Genomic DNA, 24,970 nt, shown 5'->3' with positions numbered 1-24,970 from the left:
TCTGATCCCACAACAGCCTTCACCCCCACCTTGTCTCTGTTACTTTCTCCAATGCTGCACCCTGTCTCACATCCTTGGCACCACTAAGCCTGTGTTACTTTACACTTCCCTACCCAAACACCCTTTCCCTGCACGCAGGCCTTCCAGCCTTTAGTCTAGAATTCTCCTCCAGCCGAGAATTCTCACCCAAACCCTTCACCTTGCTAACATGGCATCATAGGGCAGGGCAGCACAGAGGGATGCTATTGGTTCAGTAAGCTGCCCCTTATCTTCAAACCTGCTTAAATACTGCCTCTTCCATTAACATCTGTGGTGAATGCCCCTTTATTCTCCTCCCAAAAGGCACTGGATAAAGGATTTATTCTGAGGGGTGAGGTTGACACTTACTCATGATCGAGGACCCCACTGGCAACCGGCCCATTGAACTGCTGCAGCTGTAGAATACTCTCAAAGTTGTCCATTCTCTGTTCAGAGTTCTCCATGTGAGCCGGCAAATGGCAGTTGAGGAAACAAATCATGTGACCACACAGAGACAGTCTGGCACTGACCCCTCCCTTGTTCCCCTGTGACAATGATGAAAAAAGTTGATTATTCACATGGCCGTAGTATCACCAGGTTACGGGGAACCATTGCACAGAGCCATTCACCGACTGTGAATGAAGGATCTGATTGTGATGCATCCTGTTTTTCCATTGGAAATGCAGTGGGATGGGATTTCCGACCACCAATTGCTCAACATGTAGTCCCATCCCAAATCACAGGGTGACGTTGGGGATGGGCAGCCAGTGGTTCCTTAACAGACTGAACAGTAAACATAATATCAATCTTATCCCTCTGCCATTTTAGGATAACTGACCCCCTAGCTCAGATTGAAAACCCTTGACCTCTGAAGTGGGGGGCTTTCAGAAGGTCCAGTGTGAAACCACTGCCCGCTCCCAGCAAGTGTGGCTCCTGTGGTTCTTTCAGCTAATCTGCTGCAGTAGAATTCCTCAGGTCAACTGGGATTGTCCCTCAGACACAGCCAAAGGTTGGATGCAGAATCAAAGGGGCATGACCACAGTCTCTCCTCACCTCTCCCAAAATATGCTCCCATACTGGTGATCCACCCACCCATAGTGACCCAAGTGATGCACAGTGATCCACCGAGTGTCGGATAGTGAGTCACCGAGTGTCGGACAGTGATCCACCGAGTGTCGGACAGTGAGTCACCGAGTGTCGGACAGTGAGTCACCGAGTGTCGGACAGTGAGTCACCGAGTGTTGGACAGTGTGTCATGGAGTGATTGACAGTGAGTCATCGAGTGAACATTTAACTTCCTGCACCAAATCAATCTCAGAATAAAATTAAGGTATACAAACACACATGCTGCCTCCCTGCCACTTCCTTCTCAGCAAGGGCTGTATACACAACATGATATTGTCAAGTCTGCATCAAAGAATAGATTAACCATCTACAGACACCAATTAGAGAATGGGTTCATGTTCATGGACTCTGGAAGAATGAGCTGATTCTGATATCAGATGACAATAAAACAATGTGGGTAGGATATGAACGAGCAGTACCATGAATTGTTTCTGACCTAATGCACTAAAACAAAACTATGAACGACTGTATGACTGAGCAGGGTTAATTGAAGAGCAGCAATCTCAATGAGATGTTCTGAAGCAACCTCAAATTGCCACAGTACTTTCTATTCCCTCTCTGCAAAATGAAATTGCTTCTGATTTTTGTTGTGGGAGTCCAAGTTTATTTTTTCCAGCGGCTGGGATTATTTTCTGGGCGTTTTTGGCAATGATTGGAGTTCGTGCTGAAACTAAAAATGAAGAATGAGCGTGGTGTGACCAAAACAGGTTTACGAGCTGTTAACCAGCACTTGTTTAACTAGTTGATCAGTGTTAGTTTTAAATACTGCTTTCTACAGCTTGCCTCACAGTTTAGTTGGTCAATGCATACATATGTTACTGTCTTATATTAGAAAGGTCAAGTTTTACTAGCCTATGCTGACGTAATTAGTGGTGATAGAGTTGGCCTCAGGACCAATTGGTTCTGCAGAGGGTAAAATCAGCTAGTGGACATGGAGAACCATTGCTGCCCTCTTCCTCATGTCAAGCTTGGCTGTGATACTCTAAGGGTGAAACTGTTACCTCACCCTGAGTGATCAGACTCATGGTCATTTAGTCAAGGCATTGAAAGAACGTTGACACTAGTAAAGTTGTATTCCAGTACCCTCAGGGGCAAGGTGATAAAAGGGAGGCACAGGGGGGCAAAGTACAGAGTGATCACCACTTTGAAGACCACATTCAACTCATCTCCAGTCTGAGAAATGCCCATCTCTGGGTCCACTCCAGGCAGAGTCAGGAGAAGCGGGAATAGAGAAATGGCAATGATGCGAAATAATCACTTTGTGTCTGAGGAAGACACAAGAAATCTCTGAGAATTGGAGATCCAGGGAGACGGGAGAATGACGAATTGAAGTTATTTAGTATTAGGAAGAAGCTTGTGTTGGAGAAATGGGATTGAAGGTTGATAAGTCCCCAGAATCTGATATTCTGTGTCCCAGAGTGTTGAAAGATGTAGCTACGGAGTTAGTGGATGCATTGGTGATCATCCTTCCCAATTCGACAGAGTGCGGAACAGTTCCTGTGGATTGGAAGGTCGCAAATGTCACCCGACTATTTCAGAAGGGAGGGAGAGAGAAAACAGGGAATGACTGATGTTTAGCCTCACATCAATAATAAGGAAAATGCTGGAATCTACTGTAAAGAATGTGAGAAATGGACATTTGGATAAGGATGATGTGATTGGACATATTCAACATGGATTTATGAATGGGATATCACATTTATCGACACGATTGCAGTTTTTTGAGAATGTTACTGACAGAATTGATAATCAGGAGATGGTGGATATAGAATAATTATAATTTCAGAAGGCTTTTGACAGAGTCCCCCGCAGGAGGTTGGTTAGGAAAATTAAAGCACATGGGATAGGGGGGAATATTCAGGCATGGATGAAGCATTGGCTGATGGGCAGAAAACAGAGGAGGAATAAACATTGGCAGGCTGTGCCTAGTGGGGCACCGTAAGGATCAGTACTTGGGGCTCCAGATGTTCACAATATTTATCAATGATTTAGATGTGGGGACCAAATGTAATGTTTCCAAGTTTGCAGTTGACACAAAGCTCGGTGGGAATGTGAGTTGTGAGGAAGATGCAAAGCTGCTTCAAGAGGATTTAGACAGACTTTGTCTCTCAGTGTCTCTCTCAATCTGCGTCTCTCTCTTGTTCTCACTCTCTGTCTATGTCATCTGTTAATCTTTCCCTCTCGAAGAGTCAGCCACATTGCTGTGGCTCTGGAGTCACATGTCGGCTAGACCTGGTAAGGACGGCAGATTTCCTTCCCGAAAGGACATTAGTGAACCAGATGGGTTCTCTCCAAATTAACACCTCCTTTTCCTCCAATTAAGATACTTCGTAAAACCATCTGGCCAAAAGTTTGGGACATGTGACCCTAAACTCTCCTGTGACTCGGGGTCAGATTTTTCACATTAAGGCTCCTGTGAAGCTTTTTGGGATGATACTGTTGAAGGTGCTGTATGCAAGTTGTTGTTGTACATATCTGACTCTCAGCTTCTGTCCATGTCCAGGACACTGCAGGTAAGAGCCGTGGGGTTATGCTGCAACTGTACAGGACCTTGGTGAGACCACATTTGGAATATTGTGTGCAGTTCTGGTCACCTCACTATAAGAAGGATGTGGAAGTGCTGGAAAGAGTGCAAAGGAGATTTACCAGGATGCTGCCTGGTTTGGAGGGTAGGTCTTATGAGGAAAAGTTGAGGGAGCTAGGGCTGTTCTCTCTGGAGCGGAGGAGGCTGAGGGGAGACTTAATAGAGGTTTATAAAATGATGAAGGGGATAGATAGAGTGAACGTTCAAAGACTATTTCCTCGGGTGGATGGAGCTATTACAAGGGGGCATAACTATAGGGTTCATGGTGTGAGATATAGGAAGGATATCAGAGGTAGGTTCTTTACGCAGAGAGTGGTTGGGGTGTGGAATGGACTGCCTGCAGTGATAGTGGAGTCAGACACTTTAGGAACATTTAAGCGGTTATTGGATAGGCACATGGAGCACACCAGGATGATAGGGAGTGGGATAGCTTGATCTTGGTTTCAGATAAAGCTCGGCACAACATCGTGGGCCGAAGGGCCTGTTCTGTGCTGTACTGTTCTATGTTCTATCACCGCATCATCTTTGACCTGACTGATCATTTTTAGAAGATGAAGATTGTGATTTGCGACGGAGAAAGATCAGACAATTCCTCTAAATCCAAGGTTTTTGCCCATTAGGACTTTGAGGCTTACCCAGTATCCACCAAGCCCGGTTCTGGTGCAGTCAGTTTGGATGTCCTGCAGATTAGGAAGGAGATAGTACTTGGCAAACACTAGGAGTAGCTGCCCCTGCATCCTCTCGGAGGTCACCTAAACGAGGAGACATAAATACGATATATCTACTCAATATTACAATACAATATCTTCTATTTAACATAGAAATATCATCCACAGTGGAGTAATTGAGACAAAAATGAAAGAGGTAGTTGGTGAAAGGGACAGTTTTTCGGGAAAGTCTAAAAGGAAGGCAGGGAGGTGTAGGAGTTTAGGGAATAAATTTGAGGGAGTGGGGCATAGGCAGCTGAAGGCAAGGTTGCCAATAGTGGGGGAAGACAGGGAGGGGATTGTCAAGAGAGCAGAGTTAGAGATACTGACTTCAGAGGGTAGAGATTACAGAGGTCGGGTGTACAGTTTTGGTTGAGCTGATGAAGCTAACAAAGGGTTGGTTAGGTGAGAATTGAGGTCTGAAGATGTTAAGCGGCACAGATGAGGGATGACCATAGGCAGGAGCAGGATCAGGTGATTTTACAGAGACGATCTTTGTAACAGAGGGAATATTGAGGTCAGAAATGTAGTTTTGTTTCAATCAGGACACTGAAGTTGTGGGAAGTCTGATTCAACCTGAGACAATGGATAAGAAGAGGATAGAATCAGTGATCAGAATAAGGAGTTCATGGTGGGATCCCAAGACAATAGATCTCAATTTTACCAATTTTTAGCTGGAGAATATTACAGCTTATCTAACACCAGAAGTCGGACAAGCAGTCTGACAGGTGTTACAGTCCCAACAGAGATTGATGACCTTTAAAAAGATATTTGAATTTCCAGTGACTGACTGGAAAGATCAGACAACAAGATTTCAAGTTTTAAGACTTTTACTCGACAAAGAAACTAACAGCAACATCGACTAAACACTGTTTCAATTACCAGCTTATATTCTAAATTACAGAAGTGTTTCCCCATTTAACTTTTAAAACAACCAAAAATCCCCCTCCATTATTTCATCGCTTAAGTGACACTTCATTTTCCACGAACCAGTCCAAAGCTATTTTCAGTTCCTGATAGCATGCTCCCATTTTGCTTTTGCAGTCGGATAATTTCTAATGCCCGAACTTACTTTTACAGTTTGGGTTATTCTGAAGATTCCTTCCTTCAGCCAAACTCAGGCAATTCTTTTAGCCTTGTTTAAATTCTCATGAACTTGGTCTCTTCAGTCTGAGTGTGAGCTCCCTCCTGCGTTCTGCATGGTGAACAATACGGACTAGCTGCCTCTATGTGTCAGCTTTTCCTCTCAGATTCTTGCAGACTGACCATGTCTGAGAGGTTCAGGAATATCTTTCGGAAACCCTCTAAGCCAATACTACACTGGCTTTCCAGGCAATGGGAGTCACAAGTGTCCAAGTAGTAGTACTAATTAGCTATCCTTGGACCCCCCACAACTATCTTGAAATTAAATAAACAGTTTGATTATAAAACCTGATATTCCTAACACTTCCCTATGAGACTTGGAGACCAATAGTCCATCCACCATTAGCACAGGTAGTTCCAAAAGTTAGCAAACTTATAAACTTCCTAGTTGTCACACAGGACAGAGGGTACAGCAAGTAAAGAGCTATGTGTTGTAAATATTTACAGGTAAGGTAGTGTATTGGATATATTACAAGATTACCAATCCAGAAGTTTAGGTTAAGAGCCTAGAGATGATGAGTTCAAATTGAGCAATGGCAGTCTGAAAATATGAATTCAGTTTGGGTTAAATCTTGAATTCAAAGCTGGTATCAGTGACCGTGAAGTTATCGGATTGTCAGAAAATCCCAGCTGGTTCACTAATGTCCCTTAGGGAAGGAAATCTCTCTTCTTTATCTAGTCTGGCCTATACGTGACAAACCGACATGATTGGCTCCTGTCTTCCCCCAGGCAGCTTCGCTGATGGGCAATAAATGCCAAACGTGTCAACAATGCCCACATCCAAAGCACACAGGTATTTATTCATTTATTAGTGTCACTAGTAGACTTACATTAACACTGCAATGAAGTTCTGTGAAAATTCTCTAGTTACCACACTCTAGTGCCTATTCGGGTACACTGAGGGAGAATTTAGCATGGCCAATGCACCTAAGCAGCACATCTTTCAGATTGTGGGAGGAAATCGGAGCACCCGGAAGAAACCCATGTAGACACAGGGAGAACTCTGCACAGACAGTGACCCAAGCCGGGAATCGAACTGTGAGGCAGCAGTGCTAACCACAGCAAGTAATTAGAAAATCTAATAGAATGTTATAATTTATTATGTGGGGAATTGAATACAGAAGTAGAGAGGTGATGCTTCAGTTGTAGAGGGCACATTTGGAGTATTGTGTACAGTATTGGTCATCTTGTTAAAGAAAGGATATGAATGTGTCGGAAGCAGTTCAGAGAAGGTTTACCAGACTTAATGCCTGGAAAGAGTGGGTTGTCTTATGAAGAAAGATTTGATAAGCTAGACTTGTATCCACTGAAGTTTAGAGGCAGTAAAATACCCTGAGGGGTCTTGAGAGTGTGGATGTGGAGAGGATATTTCCTCTTGGGGAAAGAATCTAGAACTGGGGTCACTCTTTCAAAATAAGGGGTCGCCCATTTAAAATGGAACTGAAGTGATATTTTATTCACTCAGTGGGTCATGAGTCTCTGGAACTGTTTTCCTGAAAAGGTGGTGGAAGCAGAATCTTTGAATATTTTTAAGGCAGAGATGGATAAATTCTTGGTAAGCAAGTGGGTGATAGGATATTGGGGGTAGATGGGATGCAGATTTGAGGTTAGCCAGGATATTATTAATGGCGGAGCAGGTTCGAGGAGGCGAATGGCCTGCTCCTGCTCCTTGCTCAGATACTCATATGAAGCAACAGGGCTTATATCTTTATAAACTTACCAGCACGTAACCAAAGGGACTCAGTGTGTCCATAAAGAGCTCACTCCATTGGTCAGTGAAGATAGCATCCTTCAATCTTTTATTTATCATTGAGTTCACTTCCTGCAAACTTCAAACAGAAAAAGATCGTTACCAAATTCTTTCAAAGGAATTAATTGCTTTCCCAATTCTCTCTCTTCCTCTCCTGAAAGTGGTCCCTCTGCCACAATCCGTAGGTGCTGTCAGCCTTCTGCTGCCTCCAACCATGTGACTTTTCTTGATGTGTGTGTTATTTATTTCTGGGTGAACATTATTGCTGAGTCTGATCTCCCTCAAGTCCACTCAGCCAGAAACAGAAAATCAAATCTGCCAGACTTCCCTACCTTGATCACTGCCTGTGACTCTTGCAGGATATTCTGCAGGTTGGATGAGATAGGAATAGGGTCACTGAATATTCAAACCTCGCCAACATGAAATCACATCAGCGAGTTAACAACAGGCTTTGAAAGATGAGATTCAGTTGAGGGGATCTCCCTGGGGGAGCAAAGGTAAGTATAGTTTCTGGGGAAGAAGGACATGCCCAACGGGAGGATATTCCCACAATGATGTGGGCGAGGAGGGGGGAAAGAGGGGAGAGAGAGCCCCTAAAGATGGTGACAGTGGGGGAGGAGCCCCTGATGATTGTGCAGGGGGGTGTTGAGGAGTTCCACTTCAATGCTGATCAGGGCATCCTTTAAAAAGAGTGCCCTGATCTCAGGCCCCGCCCCACTGACCTTTTCTTTTACTCCGAGAGACTCAAAATCTGGCCAGAGAGCCAGTTTTCAATCCAGGGCTGCCATTTTGAAAAGCTATGGTCAGATTCCACCCAACCTTTCAGTCCACACCCTGTTCAGGAGTTTACTCACACTACATCTGACAATATCCATTGTCAGCTTTCATGGGGGACCCGAAAAGCCTTTCTCCACACTAACTGGGTGTTACCAAGAGATCTATTACATTTGCCATCCATCAGTATCTCCTAGGAGAGATATCTCAAGTGGCAGGCTTCAACTAATTATATGAATCTTCTTACACTTGCACAAAATGCCAATAAAAGATAGGATTCCAGAGGAGGCAAACAGGAGTTTGGAGAGCTGATTTCCTCCCAAGATAGGCTACTGGGCTGGTGGAGAGACTCTTGCTATGAGAGATAATCAGCTTGGTGAAATAGAGCAGACCAAGGCAGTTGCCAGGGCACTCTTGTGAAACAGGAGATAACCAGAATCTCCCTCACTCTACCATTAGATGTTCTCCTCAAATATTCTTATTTTATGTTATCCTATCTGCAGATCCATCATTGCAATAAGGATGCAAAGGATGATGGTTAGGAAGAGAATGATGCCGACAATACCATGTAACAGGCCCTGGACACAGCAATCAACACCCTCAATGTCACTCCCAGGCACTACCTCAAATACCTCCAACAGGAACAAGGAAAAAAAGACTTGTAATGAATTAGCACTGTTCACAACCTCAGAAGGTGCCAAACAAGTTCATAACCAATGAAATAATTTTGAAACATAAACACCGTTATAACAGCCAATTTTCACACAGCAAGCTCCCACTAACAACAATAGTGGTAATGAGCAGATCATCTGGGTTCTTTTAGGTATTGTTTGAGGTATAAATATTGGCTGGACAACAGGAAAACTGTCCACCTGAAAGAGCAGATAGATGAGGTCTCGTTTAACAACTAACCTCCCACAGTGCAGCACTTCCTCAATCAGGGCAGATGGTGGAATTTGAATTCAATAAAAAATATCTGGAATTAAGAATCTAGCGATGACCATGAAACCATTGTCGATTGTCAAAAAACCCTATCTGGTTCACTAATGTCCTTTAGGGAAGCAAATCTGCCGTCCTTACCTGGTCTGTCCCACATGGGACTCCAGAGCCACAGCAATGTGGTTGACTCTCAACTGCTCTTGGGCAACTAGGGATGGGCAATAAATGCTTGCCAGCCAGCGACGCCCATGTCCCACGAAGGAATAAGAAAATGCTGGGAGATTCACAAAGCAATGGTGGAAGTGGATATTTCATCTCACCAGCAAAATATAGTGATAGCCCTTTTAAAATAATTGACAAAACAAAATCCAGGGGGAGATGAGGAGAAAGAGTTTTACACAGAAAGTTATTATGATCTAGAATGCACTGCTTGAAAGAGTGCTGGAAGCAGTCAATAATACATTTCAGAAGAGAAATGGATATGTATTTTCAAATAATTAGCAGAATTACAGGAAAAGAACAGGGTGTGGGACTAATTGGATACCTCTTTCAAAAAGCTAGGACAGATGTGATGGGCTGAATGGTCTTCTTCTGTGCTGTATGATCTCATGATTTCCAAACATGATGTTAATGAAGACATAATATTGTGTGCTTGAACGTGACAGGTGCAAGATGTGCTGCAAGGGTGGATGTTGTAAGAAAATCCTTTGCTTCCTTCTCAGCATCTTTCCTTCCAATCCTCGCCAACAACAATAGATTGGAAATATGTTGCACAGTTGAGCAGGTGGCATCAAACAACAGGAAATCAGGCCCGTCACCTCCCTCCACTCAAATCGGCTCGAGGAGTAAAGCTATCTACAGGGAGTAAGTAATATGTGGTATTGTGCTGCAGTCACATGCATTGTGACCTGCCAAGAGACCACAGGGTAGAGATTTGTCATCTGCTTGCTGTGAAGAAACATGTTATTATTTTTAATATTTTGCACTTATTATGTTATTCTGTGCAGCAGGTGTATATATAGATGTACGTGTGCGTGCGTGTGTGTGTGTGTGTGTGTGTGTGTGTGTGTGTGTGTGTGTGTGTGTGTGTGTGTGTGTGTGTGTGTATGTGTGTGTGTGTGTGTGTAATTTAATTAAACTGAAGACACTTGGGCTGCAAGGTTTAGGACATCAAAGAGGTCTATGTGTGAAAGGCATACACTTGAAGTATTTACGGCTATGCTGAATTTTCTACAGTAAATAAGCCATTCGTAGAAATTTGCATTAGGAGATAAAGAAGGTTTGGTTGTTTAGCTGTTAAATTTCAAAGCAAAGTAAAAAGGGTATAAAACTTGGAAAAGATCATAAATAAATGGGAAAGGTCATAAATAAATAAATAAGGCAAGGTTATTCAATTTTATTTGACCTGAAAGTGGGGTAACAGGAATAGCATAAAGGATTTTTATATTTTGGAAAGTTAAGTTTCAAACAAGGGCTGAGGAAAATGGAATAAGAAGAGATATGAGAGTTGTGTGGGGAGTGGCCATGTAAGTGCTCCTGGAGTGTGCTCAGTGCTGGAGGAGACCTGTGAAGAGGAAAAGTAAAGCATCTTCAGCCAATGCAGAAAAGTGTCTGTTTTTCAGAAAGCAGAGTTTTGATTTAAAATTTCTTGAATTTCCATAACAGAGTGGAAATAAAAGTGAGAAGTCCTGTATCATACTTTCCCTACAGCAAGAGTGGGTCTGTCTTGTGATATTTGTACTTGATTTTTATAGTTAAATATAAGGAATTGTTACCTAAAGAGGTGTTTATTTTGTGAGTTTAACCAAAGAGGAAATCTTTTGGGGGGAATGCTCTGCAAACATAATTTTAACTGTGTAAATGTAATCTTGTGTATTTAAGCTTTCTTTTATTAATAAATGTTTTAATTTCATATTTAAAATCCCCTCAAGTGTTACTGGAATTTGTGGCTTCTGAGCTCATTACACGCGTCTTCTCGTGATCAAAGTACAAAAATCAAAGAGTTGTGATAAGCTTGCCGAATTTCCCTTTGGGATTTGGTTTGAAAAGTATAAAATTCTGACAGGGCTAGACAGACTGGGTGCAGGGTGATGTTTCCTCTGGCTGGGCGGTCTAGAACAAGGGGTCTCAGTCTCAGGATATGAGATAGGCGATTTAGGACTGAAATTAGGAGACATTTCTTCACACAGAGGGTGGTGAACCTGTGGAATTCTCTACCACAGAGGGCTGTCGAGGCCAAGTCACTAAATAAATTTCACTAAATAGATTTCTAGACTCTAAAGATGTCAAGAGGTCTGGAGAGAGAGGAGTATGGCATTGAGATAGAAGATCAATCATGATCATATTGAATGGTGGAGCAGGTTTGGAGGGCCAATTGGCCTATGTCTGTTCCTATTTTTGATTTTTGTGTGGCAATTACCACTTGTCAGATCACAATGCTGCACGGTCAAGATTGGTGGCATAGTGGACAGTGAAGAAGGTTATCTAGGATTACATGAGGATCTTGGTCAATTGGACCAGTGGGCTGATGAATGGCAGATGGAGTTTAATTTAGATAAATGCAAGGTGATGCACTTTGGTAGATCGAACCAGGGTAGGACTTACTCAGTTAATGGTAGGGCGTTGGGGAGAGTTACAGAACAAAGAGATCTAGGGATACAGGTTCATAGCTCCTTGAAAGTGGAGTCACAGGTGGACAGGGAGGTGAAGAAGGCATTCGGCATGCTTGATTTCATTGGTCAGAACATTGAATACAGGAGTTGGGATGTCCTGTTGAAGTTGTACAAGACATTGGTAAGGCCACACTTGGAACGCTATGTACATTTCTAGTCACCCTATTATAGAAAGGATATTATTAAACTAGAAAGAGTGCAGAAAAGATTTACTAGGATGCTACCGGATTTGATGGTTGAGTTATAAGGAGAGCTGGAGAGACTGGGACGTTTCTCCCTGGAGCGTAGGAGGCTTAGGGGTGATCTTATAAAGGTCTATAAAATAATGAGGGGCATAGATAAGGTACTCGGTCAACATCTTTTCCCAAAGGTTGGGGAGTCGAAAACTAGAGGGACTGGTTTAAGGTGAGAGGGGAGAGATACAATAGGATCCAGAGGGGCAATTTTTTCACACAGAGGGTGGCAAGTGTCTGGAATAAGCTGCCAGAGGTGGTAGTAGAGGTGGGTACAATTTTGTCTTTTAAAAAGCATTTAGATAGTTACATGGATACGATTGGTATGGAGGGGTATGGGCCAAATGTAGGCAATTGGGACTAGTTGAATGGTAAAAACTGGGTGGCATGGACAAGTTGGGCCGAAGGGTCTGTTTCCATGCTGTAAACCTCTATGACTCTATCAGTGACAGGAGTACGTAATGGTGAAAACCAAGTGCTTCTGCCTTGCACCAGAGAATAAATACTTCCAAAATCAAACAATACAGACTGGAAAGATCTAAATTATAATATTTGATAATATTTGAGTTACAAACAGGTCAGCAATATTCTGTTCTGGCTGGATCAGGACCAAGCTTCTGATCCAACATCATTCCCAACTGAACAACCTCTGGCGTCACGTTAATATATTCAGTCTGAGCGTGCAACAGCAGCTTTTAACACGGGCGGCACGATGGTATAGTGGTTAGCATTCCTGCCTCACAGTGACAGGGACCCGGGTTCAATTCCTGGCTTGGGTCACTGTGTGGGGTTTGTGCATTCTCCCCGCATCTGCGTGGATTTCCTCCAGGTGCTCTGGTTTCCTCTCACAGTCTAAAGGTATGCGGGTTAGGTGGATTGGCCATGTTATATTGTCTGTTAACGTCAGAGGGGTTAGCAGAGTAAATATGTGGGGTTACGGGGATAGGGCATGGAAGGGATCATTGTTGATGCAGGCTCGATGGGCTGGATGGTCTCCTTCTGCACTGTAGAGATTCTATGATTCTAATGTGCACAAACCAAAGATCATGAAGTGCACAAAAATCAGAAACAACAAATCAAGTTCTCCATGGAAACAGTGGGAAGGAGTTGACTAGAGGCTGAAAATAACAGTGGTGGGATCTATCACCATTCAAACACACAGTCAGAAATACCTCACAGAACCATGAGTAACAGTGAATTATATTCTTGACATTCCTTTATAAAACCAAAACAGAAAATGCTGGAAATACTCGGCAGCTCAGACAGCATCTGTACAGATGACAGATAAGTTAACACTTCAGGTGTGAATATTTTGTCTGATTAGTTTAGATGAAGGGTTCATCTCCGAAACAATAACTTAAATCTTCTTACCAACTGACCTGCTGAGTGTTTCCATATGTGTTTTTGTCTTAGGCTTATCGCTTTACTGCATCAGCTTTTTGTTTATTTCTTTTTTGAATAAAAAAACATTCTTCCCTCTCTCTCTTGTAGACATTGGTTGACAGCACTCTTGCCTCATGAGCTTGAGGGTAACGTGTTCAAACCCCACTTCAGGACTTAAGCACATTCTAGGACAATAATAGAATTATAGAATAGAATCTCATAGAATCCCCAGTGCAGAAAGAGGCCATTCAGCCCAAAAACTCTCCAAAAGAGCATCCCACCCAGGCCCTATCCCCATAACCCCAATGTATTGACCCCGCTAATCCCCCCAACCTATGCATCTGAGGAGCAATTTAGCATGGTCAATCTATCTAACCTACACATTTTTGGACTGTGGGAGGAAACCGGAGCACCTGGAAGAAGCTGACGCAGACACGGGGAGAACATGCAAACTCCACACAGTCACCTCAGGCAGGAATCAAACCTGGTTCCCTGGTGCTGTGAAGCAACAGTGCTAACTGCTGTGCCACCGTTCCAATACACTGGGGTTCCACATTCAAATGAAATGTTAAACCCGTGCAGGTGGATATTAAAGATTCTTTGGCACTACATGAAAGGAAATAGGGAATTTTCCTGCTGTCATTAGCCACCATTCTTCTCTGAACTGGCACTATAAAAATATTGACTGGAATGGCCATCTGCAGCACCCTGCTGTGAATGCTTTGTTTGTCTACATAATAAGGTGACTGCACTTTAAAGTAATTCCTTACAGGGCCAATTCCATACTCCCAGTGGGAAGCAAACTGCAGGAAATCATAGACACATTGCCTTTGACTTTCCACTATTAAAATGAATCGATGGAAAATTGCAGCTTGTTTTCACAGGTCTACCAAGCCAGGGACCGGTCCTTTATTTGTGAAGTTTGGCAGGAGGATTGATAGCTGGAGATAACATGACCTGGAATTCATTGCCTGAAAAGATGGTGGAAGCACAGTCAACAAGAACTATTGGCGAGGACATTTTGGGCTCAGGGAGGTGAAGTGTTCCTTCCAGTTGACAGACACTCGATTTATCTACTTACAGTGAGTGACTACCACCAGGGGAAGGAACCAGAGGGCAGACAGCACCTGCAGGAGGATGGCACTAGGTGAAATGCTCATTTGGAGAGCCAGTGCAGACATGACGGGCTAAATGGCCTCCTTATGCACTGTAACAATGCTAAGATTCTGTGAACAAGTCACTGAGGGTCCATCCAGTGGGCAACAGTTAATCACTATTCATCTCTTCTCTCTGTTCCAGCCATCAGCAGGAAAAGGCCGAGAAAGACACAAAGTAAGTGCCTCAGCCCCCAGAGAACCTCAGATGACAAGACAGAGGAACCATCAGTTGAGTACCAGTCACTGCATTCAGCTGCACCCTCCACCAACATAGATACACACAAGCCAGTGGATCCTAGTTGTAGAGTAGGCTCAGGGTTACAATCTCATGATTGCCTCACAGACATGTGTCACAGTTAGTGGAGGCAGTAACAGCCGAGGTCTCTGACACTCTGAGGACTGCTGGAGATCAGATCCCTGCAAAGTCTGAGACCGATGATGATACTCAGCAATGGACCCTGAATAAATGTTAGAAATGCAAAGGTAGACAGGGAACACAAGGCAGAGTTATCAGACTGTCACACTCTAAAATAGATGAGCCTATCCAAGCTCTGTCTGATGGTGTGGCTCTGGTGAGTGCATCAAGGCCTCCATGGGAAGGGTGGCAGCCACCTTGGAGATGCAGGTCCAGTAGTTTCTGTTGGATTTGCATTCAGACCTGCACACCATCGCTCTAGCAATGGCTGCGTTTCAGCAGTGTTTCGGTCAAAGGGGGAAAGGGGCACCTCAATCTCCCTCCAGTCGCCCTTTGTCCTCAAAGAGTTGGGGGAGGGAGGCTTTAGGCAACCAAAGGGAAAAGTGCCAGTCAGGCACCCAGGGGCATCCACGCAGGATACTCCAAGGGTTTCCTGCCACTTCAAAACTTCTCTGCCTGTGATCCCATCAGCAGGCCAAGCCGAGAAAAGTGCACCTGTCCCAGAGCAAGATATCTTTAGCATAACAGGGCCCTCAAGACTTCAGGCCTCCAGAAGACACTCACCAAAATCATATCAGACAACAGCATTGGCAGTCAGCAGAGTGTCTCCACCTCTGCTGCAGATGTTGGCACTGGAACTAGACATAACGGTAGAGTTAGTAAAATTAAGAAGCGTTGAATGCACAATTGCGGCCTGGGTATTCATTCACTGTATCTAATCTGCGTTATTGCAAATATATTTCACAAATGGCTAATCAATGTGATGCAAGGTCATTCAAGTGTACAAAAGGAACCGGCCCCACAAGTATCTCCCATCTTGTCCCTCTGCTTCATTAAGTTTTACTCAATCTCATCACAATGCCTTTAGTTCCACATCAGCAACATGAACAAATGCACTTCCTCTATGAAAATGATGGTTGGTCAAGACTCATAAGACTAGAAGATGTAGGAGCAGAAACAGGCCATTCAGCCCATCGAGTCTGCCCTTTCAATAAATGAGATCATGATTGATCTGATATTATAATCCTCAATTCCACTTTCCCGCTTTATCCCAAAATTTATCTCAGCCTTAAACATATTTAACAACTCAGCCTCTGCAGTTAAGAATTCCACAGATTCACTACTCTCTGAGAGAAGAAATTCCTCCTCATCTCTGTCTTAAACCTCTTAATCTGAGATTATACCCTCTGCTCCTAAACTCTCCCACAAGGAGAAACAACCTTTCAGCATCTACCCTGTCAAGCCCCTAGATTCCTACATGTCTCAATAAGGCCACCTCTCATTGTTCTAAACACCAATGAGTACAGGTTCAACCTACTTAAAATCCTCATAAGAAAATCTCTCTATACCCAGGATCAACCTATTGAACCTTCTCTGGACTGCCTTCGATGCCAGTATATCTTTTCTTAGTTCCTTGTATTGTTTAAGCAAGATTTCCCTATTTTTATTCTCCATTGCCTTTGAAATAAAGTCCAACATTCCATTTGCCTTCCCTATTATCTGCTGAACTGACATAGCTTTTTGTGATTTCTTCATGAAGACCTCCAATCCCTATGTGCTACAGCTTTCTGCAGTCTTTCTCCATTTACTAGGATGCTACCGGGACTTGATGGATTGAGTTATAAGGAGAGGCTGAATAGACTGGGACTTTTTTCTCTGCAGCGTAGGAGGCTGAGGGGTGACCTTATAGAGGTCTATAAAATAATGAGGGGCATAGACAAGGTAGATAGTCAATATATTTTCCCAAAGGTAGGGGAGTCTAAAACTAGAGGGCATAGGTTTAAGGTGAGAGGGGAGGGATACAAAAGTGTCCAGAGGGGCAATTTTTTTACACAGAGGGTGGTGAGTGTCTGGAACAAGCTGCCAGAGGTAGTAGTAGAGGCGGGTACAATTTTAACTTTTAAAAAACATTTAGATAGTTACATGGGTACAATGGGTATAGAGGGATATGGGCCAAATGCGGGCAATTGGGATTAGCTTCGGGGTTTTAAAAAAAAAAGGGTGGCATGGACAAGTTGGACCGAATGGCCTGTTTCCATACTGTAAACCTCTATGACTCTATTTAAATAATACTCAGCTCCTTTATTCTTCCTTCAAAATGCACAATTTCACATTTTTCTACATTATATTCCATTTGTCAAGTTTTTGCTCACCCACTTAGTCTGTCTATATCCCTCTGTAGATTCTGTTCATCCTCATCACTTGCTTTCCCACCTTTTTGTATGTCATCCACAAACGTGGCAACAGTACATTCACTTCCCCCATCCAAGTCATTAATATATATTGTAAATAATTGTGGCCCCAGCACTGATCCCACTGGCACCCCACTAGTTACAGGTTGCCATCCTACCTGGCGCTGTGAGGCAGCGGTGCTAACCACCATGCCACTCATGTAACCCTTGCATCTTAACTTTATCTTAAGCAATTTGATTGCTTAGGTTTTGCTGTTTACTCCCCATTGGTATGCAAAAACTCGATGAGTTTCAGCTCTGACACGTGACACTGAAGTATAAAAGACCCAACGTGCAAGATGCTTATCTTTTATCTCTTCTAGATTAACATGCAAATCATATTTTTTTCTTAGCTACTTTACTAGAAACAAACAGCAGTGGGAGCTACTGCATTACTGGAGGCACATGAAGAATTCCCATTGAAATGCTGTCGCACCTTCCACTGGATGACTGGAGAGGGGGTGGACAGAGGGTGGGGGTGGAGAGAGGGTGGAGGTGGGGAGTGGGTGGGGGTGAGGGGATGTACCTGCAGCATTCCAGAAGCAAGAACAGTTGTTTCGGACACTCAGTTTTGGAGGGGTTGGTAGGGGGCAGGGTTTATGATACTTGACAAGCAGTACTTTCTCCTTGATTTTCCATTAACCAGTGGGAAATGTGGCCTGACAGTATTGATACAACAGTAAGATACTAGGTGAAGCTGACAGTGGAACTACTCATAGTTATTGAGCAAGAAAAGGAAGTGGAGAATCTGAGTTGAAAGCCATAGAAGCAAGAGGACAAGCATTTGTTGGCTTGCTCCCCTGGCTCAGCTAGCAAATGCCTTAAGGGAATTGAACACTACACGTTGGAAAAGTCCCAGGTTTGACCCCTGTGTTTATTGGTATGATTTCAGCCAGGGAAGCTTAGGGACCTGCCATATCCTGTCTAGAACCAGAATTTGGACCCAGCCTTGTTCTACCCTTGAAGAGAGTCACCAGATTCTCCATCCCTGGCACTGCTCTGAAACCTCCTCCCAGGAACATGGGGTACTAATATCTCAGAGGAAACGTTTCCAATTTAATTCAGGGCCCAGGCCACAATCTTGGGCTAACACATATTACCGTGAGTATACATCTCAATGGAGATACTGGCACCTAACATATGCTAGGTTCTGACTAGGGAATTGAGGGAGGGAATCTCCTGAATTGCACAGTCTCCACACTTGGCCCCATTAATTTGCCTTCTTCAGTTGAATGGAAGTGCCATTGCTATCAAGTAAAGATGAGAACTTCCAGAAACAACCTCAATCAGGGTTAAGCAGATCTCCACCAAAATATGAAACAGAAATCTATATGAAAATGATCAATTTCAGGTTTATTGGGCTGAGTGACAGATTTATGTTTGCATACAACAGTTCAGGCAAGGTGAATAGTCAGAGGCAGCAGGTACATGAAGCATCAGTAACAGTTAACAAGAGAAGCTGTTCCATTGGGTCAATGGGCAACAGCATTGATGAGTTCAAAACCAGGGAGGTCGCAGCTTCAATCCCTGCTGAGGTAGCAGCAAATGGAGAGTGGGGGCCGGCAGAGCCCAGGACACTATAATTGGCTTCAGTGTCTCTGGGCTATGGACGATAGATCACCCATGATTATTTACCGAGTTACCCTGAAGAAAAGTGCATGTTGTGAGGACAGGATTAGCATGCTTCTGAAAATGACATTCACTGCAAAGAAGAATGGACAAAATACTGAAGGGGCAAGTGTTGAGGGCGGATGTAAAATGTAAGGTGTCACCCAACAAGGAGTCAGCACCTTCAGAAAAGAATAATGGACATTCATGAAACAATCAAGCTAAATGCAGTTGTTATTGGAATTATAACCAACTGAGTTTGTGTAATAAACAGAAATGATACTTCACTTGTAACTATATTAAAGGTTTAAACCAAAATGATTGTCACAAAGACATTTTCTTCTCTTGTTCACATTCTCTGATCATATTTCATACAAGAATCCTTGATACATATTTATTAGCAACAGTACGTAACTTTCTGATTGCCTCAAACACTAAAAATGTACATTCAGAATATTGAGAAATAAAAATAACTTGTTGACAGTACAACTTGAATCTAGTTGTTTGAAATTGATATCTTCACTGTCATTTTCAGCCAGTGTTTAACTGAATCTTAATTGCTAACCCTTGCACAAGGGACCATAGAATCCCAACAGTGCAGAAGGAGGCCATTCAGACCATTGAGTCTGCACCAACTCTCCAAAAGAGCATCTTACCCAGACCCAACCCCACCCCAGCTAATCCCTGTAACCTTATGCATTTAACATGGCTAATCAACCTAACCTACACATCTTTGGGCACTAAGGTGGCCAATCCACCTAACCTGCACAACTTTGGACTGTGGGAGGAAACAGGACCAGCCAGAAGAAACCCACACAAACACGGGGGGAATGTGCAAACTCCACACAGACAGTCACCCAAGGCTGGAATCGAACTCATGTCCCTTGCGCTGTGAGGCATCAGTGCTAACCACTGTGCCACCCAAGTGACAAATACAGTGTTCAGCAACTTGCTGTTTGTGCAAAGCCCACAGCTGAATTTATTTTGAAATTGATTTTGTTTTTAACTGTTGGTTGGTTTTTTTATTGAGTGTGGTCAGCTGCATTGCCCATATTGCACCAGTGGTCCCGGGGGGGAATGATCCCTTTGAAATGCTGAAAGGGGAGAAGAAAATGTGTTTGATGGTGGATGGCATCATGGTGGAGATGATGGAAATGCTAGGGAATGATCAGTTAGATGGCAAGGCTGGTGGGGTGGAATCTGAGGACAAGGTGTTTCTGGGTAATTGTAGAAGTATAGAAAACAGAATGGACACAGTCAAGAGCGTCAGCCAGGGTGAAGGGGATATAGAAAACATATCAGAAGCACATCAGAACTGATGCAACATAGATAGAGAAACTAGGAGAATGGGTAGAGCATTTACACAAAGCAGGGTTGGGGGAATTGTAACCAAGGGAGCCGTAAGAGTTGACGGGCTTATTGTACATATTGGCCAATGTACTGTTCCCAGGAATGGAGATAGAGGTATTGAGGAAGGAAGAGTCAGATATGGACAATGTGGAGGTGAGGGAAGGGTGAAAATTGGAAACAAAAGTTGAAGGAAATTTCTAGATTTGGGGCAGGAGCAGGAAATAAATATAGTCATCAAAGTAAATAAAAAGAGATGATAGATGGGACCCGAGTAGGAGTTCCACATATCTCATGAAGAAGCAGGTATAGCTAAGATCCACACTGGAGCCTATAGCAACTCTTCCTGTTTGGAGGGAGGAGTGGTGTCAAGGAGAAGCTGTTCAATGCCAGGCAGAGGAGGAGGAGATGGGCTGGTTGGGCCTCCTTTCAAGGAAGAAGTACATTTTAAAGTTAGAAGTTTATTTTTTAGTCACACGTAGGCCTACATTCACGCTGCAATGAAGTCACTGTGAAAATCCCCTAGTCGCCACACTCCGGCACCTGTTCGGGTACACTGAGGGAGAATTTAGCATGGCCACTGCACCTAATCAGTACATCTTTGGAGTGTGGAAGGAAACCGGAGCACCCAGAGGAAACCCACGCAGACACGGGGAGAACGTGCAGCCTCTGCATAGACAGTGGCCCAAGCCGGGAATCGAACTTGGGTCCCTGCCACTGTGCCACGCCGAAATAAATGAAATAATGCAACTCCCACTTAATTTTGCAAGATTACTTTATCATCATAATAAAGTTATCCACTGGTGTTACATTGGACCTGTGCAAAGAAAACGTTAACAGCAGCTGTGGAAAATTGTGTGTGAATCAAGTGAAAGCTGAGAATGCCACAATAACAACTGCACAAATCTCAAGAAGCATGAGAACCTATTGACATTCTTTACCAAGGCTGAAGGAGGAAAGAGTACCCGGTGACAGGAAAAACCAAGATGCTGATATGAGCCTTCAGAGAAGTGATAAAGCAGTCCCATATCTGCCAAGTTGGATCTTGTGAAGACAGTTTCCCCACAGTTTTTGCCAATTGACTACATCAGAGCTGCAGAAACACTTGGCAGTATCTTCGTGGACACAGCCGATCTGTGCTATCTAATGAGCAGCAGTCACTAAACGGAGATCAGGAAGAAGAACTTGGCAGGATTGCCACTCCCCATTCTCACAGTCCAGAAGTGCTGAGACTTACTGTAGAAACTATTGCTGTGAAGCTAATTCAGGAAAGGAATGCGTTTCATTGGGTCCTTCTTGTCTCCATGATTTGGTTCAAAGAAATGACCAAGTGAGTCACTGAGACAACTGATTCCTGTGTGTCTTTTGGCCTCTTATGACGAGTGCAAGACCTTCCTCCAATGCTGAGACTGGGCATCCCATTCGAGCTGGCTTCATTTCATTGCTTTGTTTTAATGCAGAAGATTATGTGTCAATGATATCACTATAAGGACAGCTCTCTTCAAGATATTTGTTTATTCATTCAAGGGACATTGGCACCGTTGGCAGGCCAGAATTTATTGCCCATCCCTAGTTGCCCTTGAGAAGGTGGTGGTGAGCTGCCTTCTTGAATTGCTGCAGTCCACGTGCTGAGGGTTGACCCACAATGCCATTAGATAGGGAATTCCAGGATTTTGACCCTGTGACTGCGAGGGAACGGCGATATATTTCCAAGTCAGAACGGTGAGTGACTTGGAGAGGAATTTGCAAGTGGTGAAGTTCCCAGGTATCTCCTGCCCTTGTCCTTCTAGATAGAGGTGGTCATGCGTTTGCCTAAGATATCTCTTGTTCTGGGCTGTCTTTCTTCTACCTTGCTATCTATCAATCTTCCAGTGCCCAGCCATTTGTACTCAGGACTATTCATTACCCAGTGCCTTGTTATTTGGGTTTGGGAGCTATAATTTGCTCAGCATGCTTAGCATTGCTTGACCATGCTCACACTCTCAGAATCTATGCATCTACCTATCCCCCAAATAGCCAGGATCTCAAGCTGAAAATACAACATCGTTGAACTAGATGATTAAAATGTAAATAATCTGTGTTATATGTGAGTGCTGTTACTAGGCAGTTACAATGCATCTTTCAAATTGCTCACTACAGGCTGGGATTTGTTATCAGAGTGCTGTATGTCATAGCCACAGTCCGCCACATTATGATACTGGGTTCTCACTCAACATATTCTGGCTGAAAGTACAGGCATACAGCCAGCTGATGAATTTATTGAGTTGCAACTCCAGTTAATGGTATTCAATTGCTCACAGAATCAACCACATGGTTCATTGCTGATTAAATTTGCACTCACACCCCAAGAACTGAGAAGAGAAAGTCACACCCCTTCACTGTCCCAAAGATTAGATTATACACTGTGAGGAAAAAGAATACCTGTCGTAGCAGCTCCATATTCAGGCTTGCCTGAGCTAGATTGTCTAGAGTAATGATACTTCCAAAATATATCTTGAACACGAGCTACCACAGCCCTCAAGGAAAGAGAATTGCAAAGATTCCCCACCCTCCGAGTGAAGTAATTCCTCCTCATCTCAGTCTTAAATGGCCTGCCCCTTGTTTTAAGATTGTGTTCCCTGGTTCTCTACTCACCATGATGTGGAGATGCCGGCGTTGGACTGGGGTAAGCACAGTAAGAAGTCTCACAACACCAGGTTAAAGTCCAACAGGTTTATTTGGTAGCAAATACCATAAGCTTTCGGAGCGCTGCCCCTTCGTCAGATGGAGTGAAAATCTGTTCTCCAACAGTGCACAGAGACACAGAAATCAAGTTACAGAATACTAATTAGAATGCAAATCTCTACAGCCAGCCAGGTCTTAAAGGTACAGATAATGTGGGTGGAGGGAACATTAAACACAGGTTAAAGAGATGTGTATTGTCTCCAGACAGAACAGCTAGTAAGATTCTGCAAGATCAGGGGGAAAGCTGTGGGGGTTACTGATAATGTGACATAAATCCAACATCCCGGTTTCGGCCGTCCTCATGTGTGCAGTCACGGGCATTCAGCCTTGGATCTTCAGGTAAGCGTTCTCCAAGGCGGCCTTCACGACACACGACAGCGCAGTCGCCGAGCAGAAACTGATAGCCAAGTTCCGCACACATGAGGACGGCCTAAACCGGGATGTTGGATTTATGTCACATTATCAGTAACCCCCACAGCTTTCCCCCTGATCTTGCAGAATCTTACTAGCTGTTCTGTCTGGAGACAATACACATCTCTTTAACCTGTGTTTAATGTTCCCTCCACCCACATTATCTGTACCTTTAAGACCTGGCTGGCTGTAGAGATTTGCATTCTAATTAGTATTCTGTAACTTGATTTCTGTGTCTCTGTGCACTGTTGGAGAACAGATTTTCACTCCATCTGATGAAGGGGCAGCGCTCCGAAAGCTTATGGTATTTGCTACCAAATAAACCTGTTGGACTTTAACCTGGTGTTGTGAGACTTCTTACTGTCTCTACTCACCAGCCAGTGGAAATGCTTTATCTCCAACTACCCAGTAAGAATTTTGTAAGTTTTGATGAGAACACTTCTCATTCCAGAAATTCCAAAGAATGTAGGCCCAGTTTCTTCAATCTCTCCTCATAAGACAATCCCACCATCCGAAGGATCAGTCTGATGAACCTCAGTTGCACTCACTCTACGGCAAGAGTATCCTTCCTTAAGTAAGGAGACCAAAACTGTACACAATATCCCAGATGCGGTCTCACCATTTTTACTCCTGTACTCAAATCCTTTTGCAATGAAGGCCAACATACCATTTGCCTTCCCAATGGCTTACTGCACCTGCTTGTTAGCTTCTGGTGACTCATGAACAAGGGCACCCAAGTCCCTTTGGACATCAAAACTTCCCAACCTCTCGCCACTGAAGAAATACTTACCTTCTGAAAGATAATTTATGGTGCATATGGAATTCCATATGATGTTTGATAAAGTGCTGCATAACAAGCATGACAGCAAAGTAGAAGTCCATGAAATAAAAGGACAGTGGTGGTATAGATACAAAACTGGCATGTTCCACAATGGTCAGCATTAGGAGCAATCTTTTCTTGATCTATATTAATGACCTAGGCTTGTTACATAGAAGAAAAAATTCAAAATTTGCAGATTATACAAAGCTTGGAAATACTGTGAACTGTGAGGAGTGCAGTGGTAGGCTTCAAGAGGACATAGGCTGATGGAATGGGTCAACATGTGGCAGATTAAATTTAATGCAGAGAATTGTGAAGTGATACATTTTGGTAAAAGAATGAGAAGAGGCAATATAAACTAAAGGGTGCAATTCTTAAGAGGGTACAGGAGCAGAGAGACCTGGGGATATTTGTGCACAAATCATTGAAGGCGGCACAGCAGGTTGAGAACGTGGCTAAAAAGGTATATGGGATTCTGAGCTTTACAAATAGGGACAGAGTACACAAAAGCAAGGAAGTTATGACAAACCTTTATAAAGTACTTTGGTGTGACCTGCATCCAATTCTGGATGCCACACTTTCTGGGGATGAGAAGGCTTTCAAAAGGGTACAGAAAAATATATGAGAGTGGTTCCAGGGATGAGGAGCTTCAGTTATGAGGATAGACAGGAGAAGCTGGGGCTGGTCGCCTTGAAGAGAAGATTAAGAGGGGATTTGATAAGAGGTGTTCAGAATCATGAGAGGGTCTGGACTGAGTAAATATAGAGAAACTGTTCTCTTTGACAGGCGGGTTAATGACCAGGGGACACAGATTTAAGGTGACTGGCATATGAAACAAAAGTTACACAAGGAACCTTTTCTTCAATGCCATGAGTGGCTAGATCTGGAATGCACTGCTTGAGAGCGTGGTGGAGGCAAGTGTAACTGTG

The 24,970-nt window shown here is 43.5% G+C and overlaps 1 protein-coding gene across 1 annotated transcript in view; it reads right to left on the bottom strand.

Annotated features, from left to right (window-relative positions):
- Window positions 1-24,970, bottom strand: part of inpp5jb (inositol polyphosphate-5-phosphatase Jb) — an 83,551-nt gene that overhangs the window by 19,260 nt on the left and 39,321 nt on the right. Inside the window, exons 4-6 of the mRNA XM_078227678.1 lie at window positions 7,298-7,406; window positions 4,363-4,479; window positions 388-563 (exon numbers count right to left, since the gene is read on the bottom strand). Coding sequence (XP_078083804.1) covers window positions 388-563; window positions 4,363-4,479; window positions 7,298-7,406 — 402 coding nt within the window. The remainder of the gene's footprint in view (window positions 1-387; window positions 564-4,362; window positions 4,480-7,297; window positions 7,407-24,970) is intronic.

The sequence above is a fragment of the Mustelus asterias genome, chromosome 13, assembly GCF_964213995.1.
Source record: "Mustelus asterias chromosome 13, sMusAst1.hap1.1, whole genome shotgun sequence".
In the NCBI taxonomy this organism is placed as follows: Eukaryota; Metazoa; Chordata; class Chondrichthyes; order Carcharhiniformes; family Triakidae; genus Mustelus; species Mustelus asterias.
The sequence above is the reverse complement of the archived record's forward strand: the minus strand, read 5'-3'. Positions and strand labels throughout refer to the sequence as shown.